We start from the raw sequence: 15,757 nt of genomic DNA on the forward strand, positions 1-15,757 counted from the left end.
CAATGCATTTTAGTTTCAAAAGCAGAATTACAAAACTCCCAGTAAGGATTATTCCTCAGGCATCGTGTTCAGTGTTCAGTTTTATCTGACAGCCAAATCAAAGAAGTCCATATTGTTTTGGGTGTTTTTCAAGCTGCTTGGAGTTCATGGGTTCAGTTTTTATGTCTTACTGTGAAAAGTGAAATGTTTGTCAATTTTTCAAGCCCTCTCATTTTATCTAGTGTTTAGAATGAGAAATGAAGCTGCCTTTAAAAGATTGCCTTGATGTAAACCTAAGCAGTGAAACAACTTACTACTGCCACAAAATTCGTGTTTAAAGTAATGCTCATGTGGAAAAGTGAATTGGGGCATACGGGGTGGAAATTGTTTCAGAGGATGGGGAAAGGAGTACCTCTGAATATTATTATTCACAATTCTAGCCAACCTTTATGTTTTGTTAGTGAAGGGAAATGCATTTCTAAACAAGGGATCTGGTTGATGCTAGTTGTAGTGTTATCCATTGGTAATTCTGGTGCAGTTATTTATTTCATTTATATGCCATGTTTATCTTCCAAGGAGCTCAAGGTAGTATACATGCCCCCCCCCTGCAATTCCATCATCAAAACAACCCTGTGAGGTAAGGTAGGCTAAGAGGTGAAGATGGACCCAAAGTCACCCAGTGAGCTTCATGGCTAAGTAGGGATTTGAACCCTGGTCTCCCAGGTCATAGTCCAACTTTTGCACCTTTATGCCTCACTGACTTTGATATAGTGAATGCCATCCATGAAGAGCTGTCAAGGGGAACAAGTGGATGAGTACATGGTGCTGTAGTTAGAAGATCCCTGCCATATCCTCAGCAGGTCTTCATTGTAAGTTGTAAAAACACACTATGCTCAGGAATAGCCAGTCTGTGTCAAAGTAATCAATGGAGGCTGTCGCTGACTGGTGGGGAACCGGTGGACCAGTCCACACTGCAGCTGCCATCTTGATCATTGGCTATGCTTGCTGGGCTTGCTGAGAGATGGAATCCTAACAACATACTGAGGATCTCAGATTGCCCATCCCTGCTGGAGTTCATAGATTTGAGCCCTGGTAGGTTTAGGCTCTTTGTAAGATGTAAAATATTCTTCTCTTCCACTCACTTCCTTGCATATGGAACAATAACTACATTAAAATACAGTGTATGTTAGAGAACTTATAGTAAAGAAGCAAATTGTGTCGCCTAAGCAGAACTTTTGCCAAGGCCAGTCAAAATAGCCTTGGGAACAGATATTTAAATATTCCATGCACCTCTAATTTTTATCCTCATTTGTATAAATCCTCTTTTCTTTAAACCTTTAATCTCTTCTTTACCAGTATCTGATCTGCCATATTTTAATGTCATTATGATTTTCTCTCTCTTTCGAAGGCTAAAATGTAATGCTTATTAGTTTGGGGGGAAATTCATTTTGCTATAAATGAGTCGGGATGTGAACCTCAGAGGTTAAACACAGCTGATAATACCCTTTCATGCCTAAAGTGCTTTAACAAAGCTGTGCATTTATTTCACAAAGTCCTATTAAATGAGATTTATTCTGCCATTGCATTTTGATAGCGGTACTTTGAGATATTAGTGTTGTGTGAGAATTCTACCACACAGTCTGAGGGTAACTTGATGTTGTATGCAGTTAGGATTTTGTATCAGAAGGGGCTGGTTATTGATCTGATTCACTATGAGATAAATAAAAACTGTGTGAAGGGTCTGTTTGAATCTCTAGCCCACTTTAGATCTGATCTTCCATGTGCCCAGAATAGTACAGGAGAAGAGAACAGGGCCACCCCTGTGGCCCATGTGTTGGGTTCTTAATTACTCACAGCCCAATCGTAACCATATGTACTCAAAAGTAATTCCTATTTAATTGAATGGGGCATAGTCCCAGGTCAGTGGGATTAGGAATGTAGGTTCTAAATCACAGAGGGGAGTCTTTGTGTTTCTTAGAATGTCCTCCCTCCCATTGTGTGAATATTGGTTGCTGGGGATATGGGGGTGGGGCCTGTGGGCATTTCTCACCCCCACCCCTTTTCTTCCTCTGTTTGATTATGATTCTGCTTTGTTGCTTTTGTTTGTGTAAAAACCTGCACTATGGATCTGGTAGCCAGCAAGTTATTCCTCTGCAAAGTGTAAGCAAAAATGCTGCATTTTTAAAAAGTTAATTAAAATAGCCAATGATCCATAATAGCAGGGCACTGTACCTGGAATATGCATTGATGCAAGGTGAAAACATAACGCGTGTTCTGGGTCCTGATAGCATCGTCAGTGCTGGTTTCTTCATGGCAGAGCATGATGTCTTGTGGAGAACATCTTTTCTCACCGCTTGTGTGGAACTCTGCAAAAGTTACGGAAAGTTGTGCATATGGGTGCAAGACATTTTTCTTTTACATAAGGAGAGCTTAGGCTTTTCCAACAACCATACTGGCTGCCTCAACTATACTTGCTATTTGCAGGATGGTTCAAGAAGCATTTGCCAATCCATGAAATGGGCATGCAAGTTAATCCTGCGTCCTTGCTTACTTAGCATTCATCATGTTTGCCTAGCCATTGTGGTAATATATATGTTTGGTTTACCCATGCAAGTATAGGCATTGACTTGTATTCAGTGATGGGGAAGAAAGAACCTTATTCCAATGCTTTGATTTGCCTAGTTGTTGCCAGAAGCCAGACAATGGGAATCCTGCATTCTGGTTCTGTGATCCTGTGGTTGCTTACTTACCTGTTTACAGTTACCTCTATGAAGAGACATCAGAAAGGCAGAGCACTTAGCATGAACCCCACTATAAGTGCTTTGAACTGGATTGTGGGGGTGGAGATGTAGGTGGTGAACTTGTGACAGATACAGGATGTGATACTGACATTCTGTTTTATATGTCAGCCCTTAAAGTGTCCCGCTTTGATTATCAGCCCACTGAAGCCAGTTCATCTGCGGTACAATTATAGCCCAAGCATCCTTTCCCCTCTCCTTCCTCTACTACCGTATTTAGTATTCAGTTATTTTAGATGCAAACACGGTTCATGACTCTGGTACATATTAAAATACTGACCTCAGGGGTAGCATTAAGCTATGTCTGTTCCCTGCTCTCTGTGACCCCAGTGTCTGGGGCAAGTGGCAGGTTTCACTCCTCAGCTGTGCCCCAGTTGCAATCTGCATACATTGTCTCACTAGAATTTAATGCAAGTCACCATGAATCAAGCCTGTTCCTATTGCCCTTTGATCTACTTCCTGGGTTCTGTTTCTTGATAGTATTGATTGTGGTGGAAATTTAGCCCTCTTCAGGCAATCTGAAGAGAGGAAATTAACACAATAGAGTCCTCCCCTCCATCACCTGCCACAAACTGGTGGGCAAATTTCTGAATCTGGGAGCTCCTGTAATTGTGGAGGCTTCCATGTGATTTTAGAACCCTGATATTCCAGGGTTTAAATTGCATGGAGAGCCCTCTATGAGTACAGAAAGTTCCCTATTTCAGAACTTCACCTTCCAACTTGGGATGGAGTTTAGGATTTTTGGCCCTGCTCACATGAGTATTTAACACCTGAAAAGGGTTCTAAAGAACTGACTTTATATCTTATTTACTTTATATTTGGGAAAGTTGTTCATTATGCATTTGGATATTCATGTTATCGTAACCAAATTTTTGCTTGATGGTACGTACAGTCAAGGCACAGGTTTTCCTCTATATTTTTTGATACAATTGGATGCTATTTTGAATCAAGATGGTGGTCCAAAACTTTCAGAACTGCACTCATTTGACTCACTAATTTCAAAACTGCACTGTTTTCGGATTAGATAGGGAAAAGCAAGAGGAAAGAAAATTAATACAGAATTCTTTTGCTTCTGTTCAAACAGCAAAAGTTTTTTTCTGGTTAACTCAGCTCATGGTTTTGAAATATGTAAATACAGTGGTACCTTGGGTTAAGAACTTAATTCGTTCTGGAGGTCCATTCTTAACCTGAAACTGTTCTTAACCTGAGGTAACACTTTAGTTAATGGGGCCTCCCACTACCGCTGCGCCGCCAGAGCATGATTTCTGTTCTCATCCTGAAGCAAAGTTCTTAACCCAAGGTACTAGTTCTGGGCTAGCGGAGTCTGTAACCTGAAGCATATGTAACCTGAAATACATGTAACCCAAGGTACCACTGTACTGGTTTGTTTCATGAAGACTCAACCAAAGTTGGATTATGTTGCTATTAGGAGCTAGTCCATGTTGTGCTAAAAATAAAACTGTAGCTAACAGACTAGGTTAAGAATTTGGGCCTTATGTTTTGTTTCATGTGCCAGGAACTATTTTAAATATAAACAAGATTAATAAGAGCTCAATCTTACTCTGGTTTTTTTTTTAAACAAAGTACTACAAAAGTTTTCTTAAACTCATTATGCATGATAAATTTCTAGGAGTCTAACTATGAGTGGTAATAACTGAGTTTTAGAGCGTAGCAGTAAAAGCTTGATTTGAGCATTTGATTAATTTACTTGGTATAAACAATAAATAGCCATTTTTAAGAGCCTTTAATGAAACACCTCCAGGAAACAATGGCAATCAATGAACCCTAACTTAATTAAGTCTTGTATCTTTTCTGTGAGATACTTCTCATTTAACTGCTTTATCACAGTCATCTTCTTGAATTGCTTAAATTATTAATTTTTCTTAGGATGTGTACAGCTCTCTATATTTATGTCAATACATGATCCAAATTATTTTGTGCTAGACATATGTGTCTATTAATTTAATGAGGAAAAATGGAGAGAAAGTATTAAAATAATGACCTAACATTAATTTCTATAAGGAGACATTTTCATTTCACTTAATGCACGGCTGCAAATGAAAATTTTCTTTTATGCATAATAGTGGAAAGTAAATTAGCCAATATGCAAACTAATGCTTAAAAGACTTTAATCTCATGGTGTTAGGAGAGATCCTGAGTTCTATATGGAATGTCTTGATTCTCTTTACTACCAAACTTTGAGCAATAGCAGACTCTCATTTTTGAGACTAGGAAGCCTTATTTTGAAGTGCCCAAAAGGCACTGATCACAATATATCTTTTTTCCCCTTTTCTGGGTTGACCTTGAGGAATCTCATAAGCTTTAGACCACTTTCATACTTTAAAATATGCTAATAATTCAACAAACAAAGGGATAATATTTAGGATTTCCTTCTCTTCTTCATACTCCTCTGGCAAATATAACAGAAATCAGCATACAGTTTGCTGGTATGTATGTCTACAATTTGAAGTGTGATGATGGAGCGAGAAATGCTTCATGACTTGAAGATGTGCTACAAGTTCTCCTTTTTAAGATTTTGTCTGCCCGGAAGCAGTTCGCCAGGTGAGGTGGACCTGCTATACTAGCTTCTCGGCAGATGGGTTGCTGTTTTTTACCAGGAGGGAAGAACAAAGTGGCAAAGGGTCTACACAGTTGTAGTGGATCCCACCACTGTAGACCAATTATATAGCGGATCCAAAACTACATACATATCCCATCATAACCACCACAGGTTATCTTTTGGTCTGTGTTTGAGGGAAAACTTAGTGATTTGGTGTCTTTGGCACAAGGTTTTATTTACAGTGCAAAGTTGGTAAAACAAAGATGGGTCAGGAGTTGTGTTTTTTCGAGAAACAGTTAACTTATTAATTACACTAAATCTAAAGATATTGCAGGCATTAAAACGAAGCGGAAAATGCATGGCTTCCCTTAAACTTCCGTTGCTAAAAATCAGTTGTTACACTTCATGTAGATGTTCAGGTTTCTATAATAAGTGGTAAAATGCTTAACTCAGTTTCTGTTACTTCACTCCCATATCTTTACATAGTTATGACAGGTTTTAAACACTTTTGAGGCAGCACAGCTTCCTTCACAACTTAATACTCTGGTTCATGACTGAGGGGCACTTTTTGTCAGTTACCCAACCTCTTAACAATCCCACTCCTGAGGTATTCCAATTAATATATCACACCTAGAGGATCACCTCACTCCTTTTAACTGGTTTGGGAGTCTTTTCTTTCTAGAAGATCTCTCCCCTTACTGGAATGAGACCCAAATAGACTGTTTTCTCACAGTTTCTACTTCTGCTGACTCACACTCAGCCTCCCCTTTACTTCTGTCTGTATACTTTCCCAAGACACTCAACACGGTCTTACTATCTAAGCTACGAGGCTCCTTTCCTCTAGCTATTGACATTCTCCTCAGAGCGGATCTTAAACTAGGATTTGACCTAAGTCTCTCAGACAAACCCTATCCTAATCCCTATATCCCATCTCAAATTAAGCCCTGTGTAAAAAACAAAAAACACACCCTCAGAAACTGAAGCAATACACGAATGAGTTTGATGCCTGCTCCTGATCTCTATCCCAGGGAGAATGTAATCCCTGAATTTTCGCGTTCCCGTTTGTCTCCTGCCTCTAGCTATGCTTGCTAATCACAGTCTCTGGTCTTTCTCTCAGAGTTTTAGGTATTCATATCCTGTGGAGAGGGGACCATGAGTGTCTGTGGTAGTTGTGCAGCTGGGCACATTGTCCCTTCGTGTACTACTATCATTGTTGCATGTTATTAAGTTTATTTATTTATTTATTTTAAAGAAATATTTGGCTCTCATACTGAAGGCCATTCCGGGCAGGAGGGGGAAAAGACTTTGCACTGCTAATATATGACTGACTCAAATCTCATTTATCTTAATTCTGAAAATACCATCTCTTTTCTTTTGAATTGTCCTGGGATAGACTGGCCTTCATTTGGGAATTGTTTGTTTGTCTGGTAAAGTGGAACCAACCGAATGAAAGGAAGAGAAAGATGTTGTTGAATACCCGTGATTCTCTTGTCTCTCACATTAAACGAAGTATTTCTAGACTTCTAGGCATCAGACAGCTTCTAAAACAAATTATAACAAGAAAATGTACAGAATCAAGGGGCTTTGACATATGAAAAGAGGAAGAAATGGTACAAGGATATATACACTCATGTTACAAAATGCAGGGTATTTGCATCAGTGAGAATGAAATTGCACAGGAAAACTTTTTTTTAAAAAAAGCTAAATAAAGTGGTGACCATTTTTTAACCTTCCCCATGTTAGATGAAATAATAAAGTAACACAAGAAGTCTTAATGCAGAAACTAGCCACAGAGCACAGCCATCAAAATGCTGTGCAGAAGAGCAAATGTCCCACTCCAGCCAAGGTACAGAGTATGAGTATCCAATGTGCAGCCCAAGATATCTTGGCAGTCAAGGCAGAAATTCCCACATTTAGTTTATTGTAAAATGAAGTATTTTATTTGTTGCCCTGTCACAACACTCTACATCAGATGCATGAGGTGGTTGCTTCACTCTACTCAATGGAAGGGCAAGGCCTGCCAGGAGCCTAAATAGCTCAGAAGTGAATTGGCAACCACTATAACACAAAAATTATCCTTAATAATAGCCAAGTTAATAGCTCAGCTGAAACCGGGCAAAGCCCCTGGGCCCGACCTGATCCCTGCTGAAGCCATCAAACTACACCCACAATGATGGGCCGGCATCTTGGCCAAAACCTTCGATGCAATCAACGCTTCCGGTCTCATCCCCAAAACATGGAAGGAGGCCATTATTGTACCAATTCATAAAAAAGGTTCTCCAACGGAGCCGGAAAACTACCGTAACATCAGCCTCCTTTCGATCATAGGGAAAATTTACGCCAGCTTTTTGATGACTAAATTATTGCGATGGGTAGATGAGACTAACCAGATTGGCCATGAACAAGCAGGGTTCAGAACTAAACGCTCTACAACCGATCATGCGATAGTTCTTTATCATCTGGCACGGAAGTACTCCTCCCCCCCCCGGGGCTACCTCTGTGCTGCCTTCTTAGATCTAAAGGCAGCCTTTGACAGCGTTCCTAGAAATATTCTTTGGGAGAAACTTGCGAAACAGGGCATTGATAGAAGACTCTTATGGCTCATAAGCCAGCTCCACGAAGGTACCCTTGCCAGAGTGAGATTCACTCCAGCGGGCGACCTTACAAATTCGATACCAATAAACAAGGGAGTGCGCCAAGGATGTATATTGGCTCCCTGCCTATTCAACCTATTCATCAGCGACATGCGAGCACCCCTAGTCAACTCATCTCCAAGTACACACGCGCCTAGGCTAGCGGATTACCGCTGCCCACTCCTTTTATATGCGGACGACGCGGTAATTCTATCTTATACACGTGTTGGACTAACCAGAGCTCTGAAGATCTTTGCCACGTATTGTCAACTCAATCAATTAACCATCAACCATGCCAAGTCCAAGATCCTGATCTTCTCCAGAAGCCGGAGATTATACAAATGGAAGCTTGGTGGGGCAAAAATAGAGCAAGTCCTAAAATTTCAATACCTAGGAGTTATTTTTCAATACAATTTGGGGTGGAAAGCTCACATTCAACACCTACTTAATAAGGCCAAAACCTTGTCATATGCGCTCCTCCGATTCTTCTTTTCGGACGGAGCTTTGCATGTTCCCTCGGCCCTAAAGGTGTTCAAGGCAAAAGTGGTTGCCGTGCTTGCTTATGCTGCCCCGCTCTGGGCCGTGATGACAGATCTTGCTCCCCTTGAGACTCTGCAAAGCCAATTCCTACGTCGGCTCCTAATGCTCCCCCTGTGCGTAAGCAACGCAGCCATGCGACTAGAATTGAAGGTCGCATCCCTAGAAACTTGCCTGTGGAAGCAAGTCTTCAATTACTGGTTATCATTGTGGCATAGATTACCAAACCATTACCTTGCCCAATGCTTACGGCGAGATGAATTCTCTAGCCTTTGGACTAGTAGAATTCATGCCAAACTCCTGAGTTATGGAATCTCTCCCTCAGATTCCCTAAAACTAGACCAAATCACTGCTCAGAGACTGATCCGCCAAAGACTGGATGACATCGATTTACAGCGAAATTATACGCTGGGGGGAGGTGTTTGTTCGCCCCAGAACATTGGTATCACTTTAACTTACTGCGTTCCATCATACCTCTCCTCCCTTCCGACTGTTGCACATAGACTGGCCTTCACCAAAGCGAGGTTCAACGTTTTTCCCTCCAATGTCCTGAGACATAGGTTCTCAAAGGGCCAAGCCCCCGCCGTGTGCGAATGTGATAAGGTGACGCCGGAGTCGCTCCAGCACATTATGTTCACTTGCCCCTTGTTTAATGTGCTACGGGCAAATTTGTTGGGATCAATCATACAGAAACTAGAGGGTACCCCACCAAAATTCCACCTTGCCCAAATCTTGCAGGACAAGGATACCCACACGACCCTGAAGGTGGCTAGGTTCCTAGTTGCTGTCCTTTCCCAAAAGCGACGCCAAGGAGCTCTACAAGCTAATTAAGGCGTAGTATGCCTTTCCATTTTATAGTATTTTATTGTTATAGTGGTGTTTTAGCGATTGCTTTTTTTTTCTCCTTACGGCACAAGCTGTTATTTATGTGTTGTTTTTACCTGTATGGGCCTATGGCCGTAATAAATGATATTCAACATTATCCTTAATTGTGGGGGCTTTGTTAATACTGGTTGAGTGAGATTTAAGAAAAATGACAAGAGTAAAACTGGTACATTCAACTTCCCACAGTTTTACATTTCCTCATGTAATCTCTCCCCCCATTCTCCTTTGTATGCAGGTATCTCGCGTCTTATGCAAGGGCTCAGTTCTGGGGAGTCCATGTGTAAGCCTAAAAGGCAGGAATCCCTGGCCCTGCCTTTCCCCATGAGGTGGAGGGCTGCTTGCCTGGCTTTGGGAAGGCCACGCAAGGCTTCTGGCTGCATTTTAGAGCCCTCCTGCTGCTTTCCCAAAGCTGGAAAAGCTCACCATGGCAGCTGTGTGCAGGTTTGTGTGTGGGAAATAAATAAGTGGAGAGAGGGTTTCCTCCACTCTCCATTTATTTATTTATTCCCCCTCCCCATGCAAAGCTGTGATCGCATAAATATAATCAGCGTAAGATGTGATTTACCTCTATTTGAAATGGTGTCCCTGGTGGTAGCCTCTATTGACAGAAATAAACAAAAAAAAAGTCCTTCTGGGCACACTGTAGTTCTCTGGAGTGCAATAAGGGTTACTGTGCATCACAAATTAAGAAAAGCCAACAGACATGCCTCCCCCCCAAGCAAATGCTTACTCCCTCTTCTTGAGCACAGAAGCATCAAGGACCATGCATGCACTATAAATTGAAAGCACATGACTCCCCCCCCCCCAAAAAAAAAATCCTGGGAACTGTAGCTTGTAAGAGTACTGTGATTTTGCAGCTCTCTCTGGAGTGAACTATAGTTCCCAGGGTTCTTTGGGGGAAGCAATGTGGTTTAAATGGTGTAAACACAACCTTCGTAAGGAGACAAAAGCAGCTCATCTGAATCTTAAAAACTCACCAGCAATTTGCACGGGCAGAGAGCTGGAGGGGGCAGAGGTGGGAGGAGCTGTTGTCATTTAACATGCCATCTCCCTCTCCTGGGCATAATGCAAATCCTATGGGCTTCCTCTCTTTTTGACATGGTTTTCATTGCAGTTTAATGTTCTGCTTGAACAGTCAAGAAAAAAACCCCTTTTGCCTGAACCTTTGTTTTGTTGATGCCCTAAACAGCATCAAAGAAACCCAGCGCTGTCTCCTTAAGGCCCCAGACTTCACGTTTGGTGTGACATTTTTCTTGTTGTTAAATAAACTCTGACCATGAGCAGCTGTCAGGCAGAAATACACCACAGGCTAGCATTCAACGAAACACCAGACAAGCATTTTGGCAGCCAGAGGGCTCTTGTTTTCTTCCCTTCCTATTCTCCCCCACTCTTGACACATGTAAGAAACGAAAATTCAGTAAAGCATGGAATCCTTGATTAGATTTTTTTTTCTAATGAGAATGTATTACATCATCCCAAGTGGTATACTGTCGACTTAGCTCTCTGTGTATAGACATATATGTGTTTGTGTGTGTATCGATCAATAGTAAATACATCCAAACTTAGTTTGGCATTTGAAAAGCAGCCATGAGAGACCACACCTGCCTGGAAGCAACTCAAATTCATTTTCAGTAATACACTTTTAAGGGATTTTAAGAATGGGAAAATAATATACAAATATAGTATCTTAAAAAGAATACTAATAGTTTTCTTATCTGTGATCATCTGAGTTCATTTTGTCTAGTATAACTGTGTGTATGTTCTCTGATTCACATATATTAGCTCCCCCTGAATCCATGTTAACAAGCCAAAGTTCCAAATCCATTCCCTTGCATAGCAAAATGAAGAATATGTGGTTTTGCTTTTTTGCCATAGGAATAGCCAGATAACAAAATATTTTGCACTATTTGCATTTCTCTCTCTCTACTGGGATAAAATGCATTATATGAGAATATTCTTTCTGGAAAATGCTTTTTGTTGTTGTTAGTGACTCTCATGTTTGGGTGTTTTGCGTTTTAAAAATGTAATCAGCAAAAGAAAATAGTATAAGATACAGAGGGTTTAGGTTTTTTTTTTATAACACTTCCCAAGAGGCAAAATGTGTGTTACGTTTTTATAACTGTTGTTAAGCAGTTGGAGGCAGTATGGTATTTTTATGTATCAGACTTTGGTTGGGTGATTTTTGTTTGTTTGTTTTACTCCTTTCTCAGTGCCAGACTGTTTACAGGAGGCTCCTCCTAACCAAGTTAAATCTAAAATATGCCAAGAGTTTCCATGAGAGCAAGCGAGGAAGAGAATGGTGTGGAAAAGTATGAGTAGAGCAGATTCACAGCAATATCAAAGGGACTTCAGCATCAATCTGCCACATGGAAGACATTCTGTCAACCTCTATTTATGCTTGTGATCATCATAGCTATTTGCCTTTGATCTAATGGGACGTCTCTTTTCTCCTTCTTTTTTATTTCTGTAGGATAAAGCGGTGGGTGGATAAGATGCAAGAAGACCTAGTAAGGCTGGTGAAAACAGCGAGTGGGGTGGATGAACTTGCTCAAGTAAGTGACAATTACGTGGATGTAGTGCATGAGGAGGTTCACAAATGGGCACCTAGTAAATGGTGGACAGTCTCGTTCCACTAAGGAGTTTTTCGGAGAGCAAAAAGCCAACACTGTTAGGGCTCAGTTTCAGTTTTGGAACACAGCCCTGGTGCAAATGGGGCAGTAGCTTCTCTTGAACAGCAGTTGCATCGTAGGAGCCTTAGTGGAACAGTATGCTCCCTATGGCATTCCCTACTATCCTCAAGTAGCAAAATGTATTGGGCTGTCCCTGCATTCTGGAGCCTAGTGTCATATTGCATGTGCTTCTATTGCTGCTAACAAGTTGAAAGTCATGGGCAGAAGCAGCAAGGTGCAGATGGCACAGATGTCCTGTGGAAGACACCATCTGTACCCTCCACTTATTTTTCATTTTTGAGCTCTTCGCATTAGCCAGCATCCCCCCCTGCCACTTACACACAATCCAACACCAAAGGGGTTTTTCCAACACAAACTGTGACAGTGAAAACAAATGTGGATTCCTCCTTTAAAAAAATAAAAGAAACTGAAAGCCTAAAATTTCAGGAGCACAAATAATTTAATGCATTGTGTGCTGTATGCAAAGACTGGCCTGGAGCACATAACAGCTCTTCCTATTATATTTCTTTCCTCCAAAGCTAACTTGATAAAGGAGGTTGCTGCATATTCATTAATTGACTTACTGTCGTCTGACTTTGTTTAGTCAGACTTGCTTATTGTTAGGAAAAGCTAATATTTAATCAGGTGCAAAAGGCATGGGCTTATTACTGCCTCTCACAGCAGCAAAACCTCCTTTCATTATACTGCCTGTCTGGTAAATGTGAAATGCTGTAAACGGTGACTGGAAAAAAATGTGGGGGTGTCTGTAGTGAGCTAGAAATGCCCAGATTGTCATAGATTTACAAGGCATTCCTCTGAAAGGAGAGCAAGTCTTTCACAGTAATTCAACTCTGTTACTGATTTCATAGGAGGAATGTTAGAAGCACTTTGTGGAAGGGAAAAACTTCCTGATTGCAGAGGACATGACAAGGTGTGTGGTTGTCAGTCAGTCATTGTGCGAGTGGAATGGGACCTGCGTGTTGTCCCTGGATTCCCATGTGGATGTTGGAGGAGAAGTCACCCCTTGGCAAAAGAAAATCCTGCAGCCCTTACTTGGAGGGGTTGGCCTCATTGCAATGGCTTCCAGAGAGCTGTAAACAGGCAGGTTGTCAGTTGCATGTAGGCATCTGCACTGTGAATCCTGTAAGCAATGCACAGTCACAAGACCCAGATGCAACTTTCTGCTTGTTAAATAGATAGGAACTTTATTTGCATTAGCCACTAGCTATAGCAATAAGATAACATACACTGGGGATAGAGCTAAATAGTTAGCTATACAAAATACATTCTGGAGGTTTACATCAATACAAATGGAAAAAATTCCTGGTAATCTGGTTCTTTCTAGTTCTCCACAACCCCTTAGGATGAAGCCAGATGGATTTATAGTGACCTTCCCCTAGCTGTGTGCTCTCCATATGTTGTTGAACACCCAAGCATCAGCCCCAGCAAGCATGGTACCCTCAATGGTTAGGGTTGATGGGGAAGGCTGCGCGGAAGCTACCCAGGGCTGACGTAGTCCAGTTCAAGCAGCGTCCATCAAAGTCATTATACAGATAGTCCTTGCATAAACTCTGAACATAAGCCTATTTAGACAAGCCCCATCTTCCCCTGTCCATCACCTGACATCATGTATGTTAGGTTATGACAGGTGGGTGTTGTAAAAGAAGCATAGTATAGACTGGCTAGCCAAAGCTTTCTAACAAGCAAAACATCTGTGTTCAACCTAAGAGTCAGGGTAACATAATTTTTTAACCTGTTCCATAACAAAATTCAGAGTCATGTGAAGCTCGATTGACAGCTGGGTTTACCCTTTTGCTGTTGAGATCTGGGTATATGATCCTATTGACTTTACTCATCAACTGACCATTACCATGACTTGCCTGCTGTAGTGTTCTCTCAATCTAATTAACATTGTGTGTAGTCTAAAATGCAAAGTAATTAAATGTTCATGCTCTGCTAGAGTCCCTTACTGGACAGGGTAATAAAAAATGAGGTTACACTCTGTCTGCCTTAATGTAGTTTGGCTCTCAAATGTCAAGTCACTTCAAGGGAACAATAGCTCCTTTGAAATGATGAATTTGCCCTTCTTTCACAACTCAGGAGTGAGGAAAAAAATCTAGAATACAGGAGAGAAAACTGAACCCCCCTAATAGAACCTTCTTGCAAAACCACCTAATTGGATAGAACACTACTCCCAGAATCTATTTCCATTTTGATATGGAGTTGCACTAGCAAGTCAAGCGTGATATTCCCAAGGCATTATGTTAGTTCAGTCCCAGAGCTATGGAGCAAGTGTATACAGTTAACTGTCTGCAGATGATAAAACATAGAGTGAAAGGAACATTGGATTTAGAGGACGGATGCTAAAGGCAGCTTTGGACATTGCAAACCAGTGGTGACAGAGGAAGTGTGTTTGACCTGAGCTCCCTCTTTTTCATTGCTTCCTCTTTAATTTGTGGAATGGGGGAGGCTCACTCTCCACATGCATCTGGCATTTGCATTTTTGCATTTGAAAGAGCAAAGAAAAAAATGGGGGGGGGTGAATCACAAGTGATTTGCACATCGTGTGATACTCTTTGTTCATAAGGTATGAAACTTCTTTAAAACCCCAAAGAAATGTGCTCATCCTTACTAACCTTTAGGAAACTAGCACAAAAGCCTTTGGAAAGCTTCTAACATGTATGTATGTTCTACAAGGTTAGCAGTGACTAGAAGTTGGTTAGTAACATGTTTGTTTGTTTAAATACTGACTCATGTGACCTGCAAACCAACACAGCTGTGTTTGTGTGTATGCATGTGTGTACACATAGATATATGGGATTTTGAAAAGAGTTGTGGTTTAAAAATAGAATTTTTTATACACATTTTGTAAACACAAATGAATGCTGATAGCTGCAAGATCAGTCTGGGCTCAGCTCTAGAGCTAAGCCAGGCAATCAGGATAATAACTCTTGCTAGACTAGACCACACCGGACTGCAGGCAAGGGATCATATGCCTGAATGCTTCTCCTTACCAAAAATAACAAAAAAGCCCCTACTCGCAATGTATTAAAATAGTATCTCAGGAGCAATGAGTAAATCATCTCTTTGGGGGCATTCAGCTCCATGTCATTGTAATCACATGGAAGGGGAGAGTGAGGTCCTATCTCTACTGTCACATCCCCCAACGCCCCACTCGTCACCCACACATTGGGGAAACACCTGTAATAGGGGACCTTCTGTGTGCTTGGGGAACAGGCATAGTCTATGTGTAGCTCTCCAGATGTTTTTGACTACAACTGCTGGTGGCCCAACTCAGAATGGCCCAAGATCAGGGATGCTGAGAAGTGTTGGTGAAGACATCTGACAGGTACCATGTTAGCTACCCCAGTGTAGACTCTTCCCATGACCCACAGCCTTTATAACACAGGGTTCAAAATCACAGGGAGAACCCTTGCCCACACCACAGGCTCTGCTTACACCTATGGATGCTAGGAATGGCAAGGCTTGTAGGCTCTCTCTCAGAACTTCCATAAAGGGCTGTCATCATGAGCAGTGCAAAGTGGCACAGTTGGCGGCCTGCATTTTATTTCCCCTTAGTCATATAACTTGAAGACAGGTCACAGCTTAAACAACATTCACTTCTGTTAGTGGGTCTGGCTTGGAGGTTTCTGGTGTGAGAGTCACTCACACCAGTACAGAAAGAGTAGGAATCAA

At 41.4% G+C, this 15,757-nt stretch overlaps 1 protein-coding gene across 5 annotated transcripts in view; it reads left to right on the forward strand.

Moving 5' to 3' along the window:
• The window catches only part of CACNA2D1 (calcium voltage-gated channel auxiliary subunit alpha2delta 1), a 373,123-nt gene that overhangs the window by 59,314 nt on the left and 298,052 nt on the right, over window positions 1-15,757 (forward strand). For all 5 annotated transcript variants that reach the window (XM_083574976.1, XM_083574975.1, XM_083574977.1 and 2 more), the window contains exon 2: window positions 11,863-11,944. In XM_083574976.1, coding sequence (XP_083431102.1) covers window positions 11,863-11,944 — 82 coding nt within the window. The remainder of the gene's footprint in view (window positions 1-11,862; window positions 11,945-15,757) is intronic.

This window comes from Podarcis filfolensis (genome assembly GCF_964270895.1).
Source record: "Podarcis filfolensis genome assembly, chromosome: 10".
NCBI lineage: Eukaryota > Metazoa > Chordata > Lepidosauria > Squamata > Lacertidae > Podarcis > Podarcis filfolensis.